The 2,510-nt window shown below is 36.1% G+C and overlaps 1 protein-coding gene across 1 annotated transcript; it reads right to left on the bottom strand.

Annotated features, from left to right (window-relative positions):
- Positions 1–260: 260 nt before the first annotated feature.
- LOC18032490 (heat stress transcription factor A-6b) lies at positions 261–1,988 on the bottom strand. Its single transcript, XM_006419971.1, has 2 exons — positions 1,695–1,988; positions 261–1,049 (listed from the first exon to the last, which is right to left on the bottom strand). The coding sequence occupies exons 1-2, from the start codon at positions 1,986–1,988 to the stop codon at positions 261–263; spliced, it is 1,083 nt and encodes a 360-aa protein (XP_006420034.1).
- Between the last annotated feature and the right edge of the window lie 522 nt (positions 1,989–2,510).

Below are 2,510 nucleotides of genomic sequence, written 5' to 3'. Positions count from 1 at the left end.
GAAATGTTTCTGCAAAGAAAAGTTCCTTCTTTTACTCACCAATCACCATGGAGTGCATTCTTCCAGTGTTAATGCGTTGCCAGTATTGGGATTCTCCGTTCAATACCAAGAAACCCCATCTGCAAATTTTCTTGGAGTTTTGATTTAAATCAAAAGAAACAAGAAATGAGAATTAAGTTAGGTAGCTAGGTAAGTGTTGTTATAACCCGGATTGAAGAAACAAGCACAAGAGGATAACAAGCTCCTTAGCGGCTTCTTCTTTACTTTGGACTCGAACTCAGGAAACCCAATTGCTCAACAAGCACTCGCACATTTTCATCTCCTTCTCCCTCACCAGCCAACATCTCTTCTTCAACATCCTCATTCAAGAAATCTTCCCAAAATCTCTGATCAATTGTGAACTTATTTTTGCTTCCATGTTCTTCTCCTCTCTCAACAAACTCGTCATCTGGGTTTCTTTGTCTTTCACTTAGTCTAGCTTGCATGTCCATTGCAAGCCTGTCCAGCTCTGACAATCCAAGTTCAGCCAGGTCACCATATTCCTCGGGTTCAATTTTCACAAAAGGAATGTCAACTTCACCTTGGCCTAAATCACCAACGTCAATTTCACCAGGGCCTTGATCAATATGCCGCCGTCTCTTCCTGTTAATCATATCCTCAAATTCTTTCCTTCTATCCTTCTGCTGGGCTAATTGCTGTACAAAGCTTGGATTTTGCATTGCTCTAGCCAAGAAACTCATCATATGTTGCTGCTTCATTTCAGTTCTTCTCAGTTTTTGTTCCATTAGTTGAAGGTACTCTCTAGTATTCTGCTGTTGGTGCCTAAGCTTTACCAATTCCATCATTAGAACTTGCTTGTCACGCCTTAATCTGTCAACTTCACCATCTAGTCCAAATCTTCCTACTTCAACACATGCGTCTAGTGCTTGCTGTGAGGCTGAAGACTGCGTTGTTTTTCTTCTCCTAATGTTCTTTAAAAGATTCCTTTGCCCTCTAAGAAACCCTTCATTTGCAAACTCCCATCTATCAGGATCAACCTTTCTAAATCCCTACATGAACCCACATTCTTGCTCATGATTTTTTCCTTCTTTTTTTAAATCTTTCTTTTTTTCGACAAGTAAATAAGAATTTGTTTACATCAGATAACATGACTATAAAAGTCCACAGCATAGATGATTAACAAGACAGATTCATCATCAAAATCGAATTTTAGGGTCATAAATGTTCACTTAACTTAAAAAAAAAATCCAGGACCTTACAAAGATAATAAAATTCCAGAACTAGCAAGTTGCAAGGTAATATATAAAAAAATACCAATGCGGCAGCATAATGCAGACCAAAAGCAAATAAGCAGGCGAAATTACCCAATAAGAGTTTATCTTGTATATTTTATGTTATGATCTTTTAGCACATTCCAAGTTTTCAAACCATTAAAGAATGAAAATATCTACATTAAGTAATACCCCAATAGACGACAACAAGGCAGCCGAAAGGACTTATCAATATTTTTTTAACCTAAAAAAAGAAGAAGAAAAAAAGTAACCAGAAGAGAAAGATAGATGAACAACAAACATTGTATGTAGCCGTTTCAGGACCATAAATGACAAGAACAAACAAAAGAAGACATTTCATATAATTGTGAAGAAAATTTCAAGATCACAAAAGAAATTAACGTGAGGTGATGAAGAGCTTACATAAGTGTTGAGTTGTCTAACAAAGCTTGAGAAATTGTTGTGCTTGAAGTATTTAGGGAGAAGGGTAATGGAAAATGCTTGAGGATCCCAAACAACAAAGCTGTTGCTGCCCCTGCTCCAAGAGATTATGTGATTGGTATTGCAGTCTTCAACTATGTCATAAGTTTTTGTAAGGAATGGAGGAGGGCCAGCATCGTGAAGCCCCTCCCTTGGTTGAGGAGGTGCAGAATAGGATGCTGATGATGAACTTGCCCCTATAAACTCCTCCCTCTCGACTCTACCTGTTGGATGCATCTCTGAAAAAAAAAAACTGAACAAATTTAAGAAAAAGTAAAAATCTAATCTTTTTAACAAAAATGAAGATATAAATCTGTTCTTTGAAGTGATGAAATGTAGATGAACATGAATTTTTTTTTAAAGGGTTTTATGCTTAGAAAAGATGGCTTTAATGGGTCTCTGAAATGTAAGTTAAAAACAACAAAAGTTTAGAGATTTAAGCTGAAAATATGAAGATGAAAAATTTAACCAAAAAAAAAAAAAAGGAGAGTTAGTGAGGAGAAAGCCCAGGGTTTTGATATTGGAGATCAAATGAGGGAGAAAAAGGACAGGTGAGGACTGAGAAATAAGAGAGAGAAGGATGTGATCTGGGTATCAGTAATTTAGTTGCATAATTAGTTGACAAATTATTTTTTATTCTTCTCTTTCTCTATCTCTCTTCTTCTTTTTCTTTTTTCTTTTTATATTTTATTTTGGGGCTAGTATCTACTAGTCTAAGGGGCTAATGATGGAAACTATCAAAAACGGCAATGGGATATT

Source organism: Citrus clementina, unplaced genomic scaffold, assembly GCF_000493195.1.
Source record: "Citrus clementina cultivar Clemenules unplaced genomic scaffold, Citrus_clementina_v1.0 scaffold_9, whole genome shotgun sequence".
NCBI lineage: Eukaryota > Viridiplantae > Streptophyta > Magnoliopsida > Sapindales > Rutaceae > Citrus > Citrus x clementina.
Note: the sequence above shows the minus strand (reverse complement) of the source record. Positions and strands in the feature narration are given on the sequence as shown.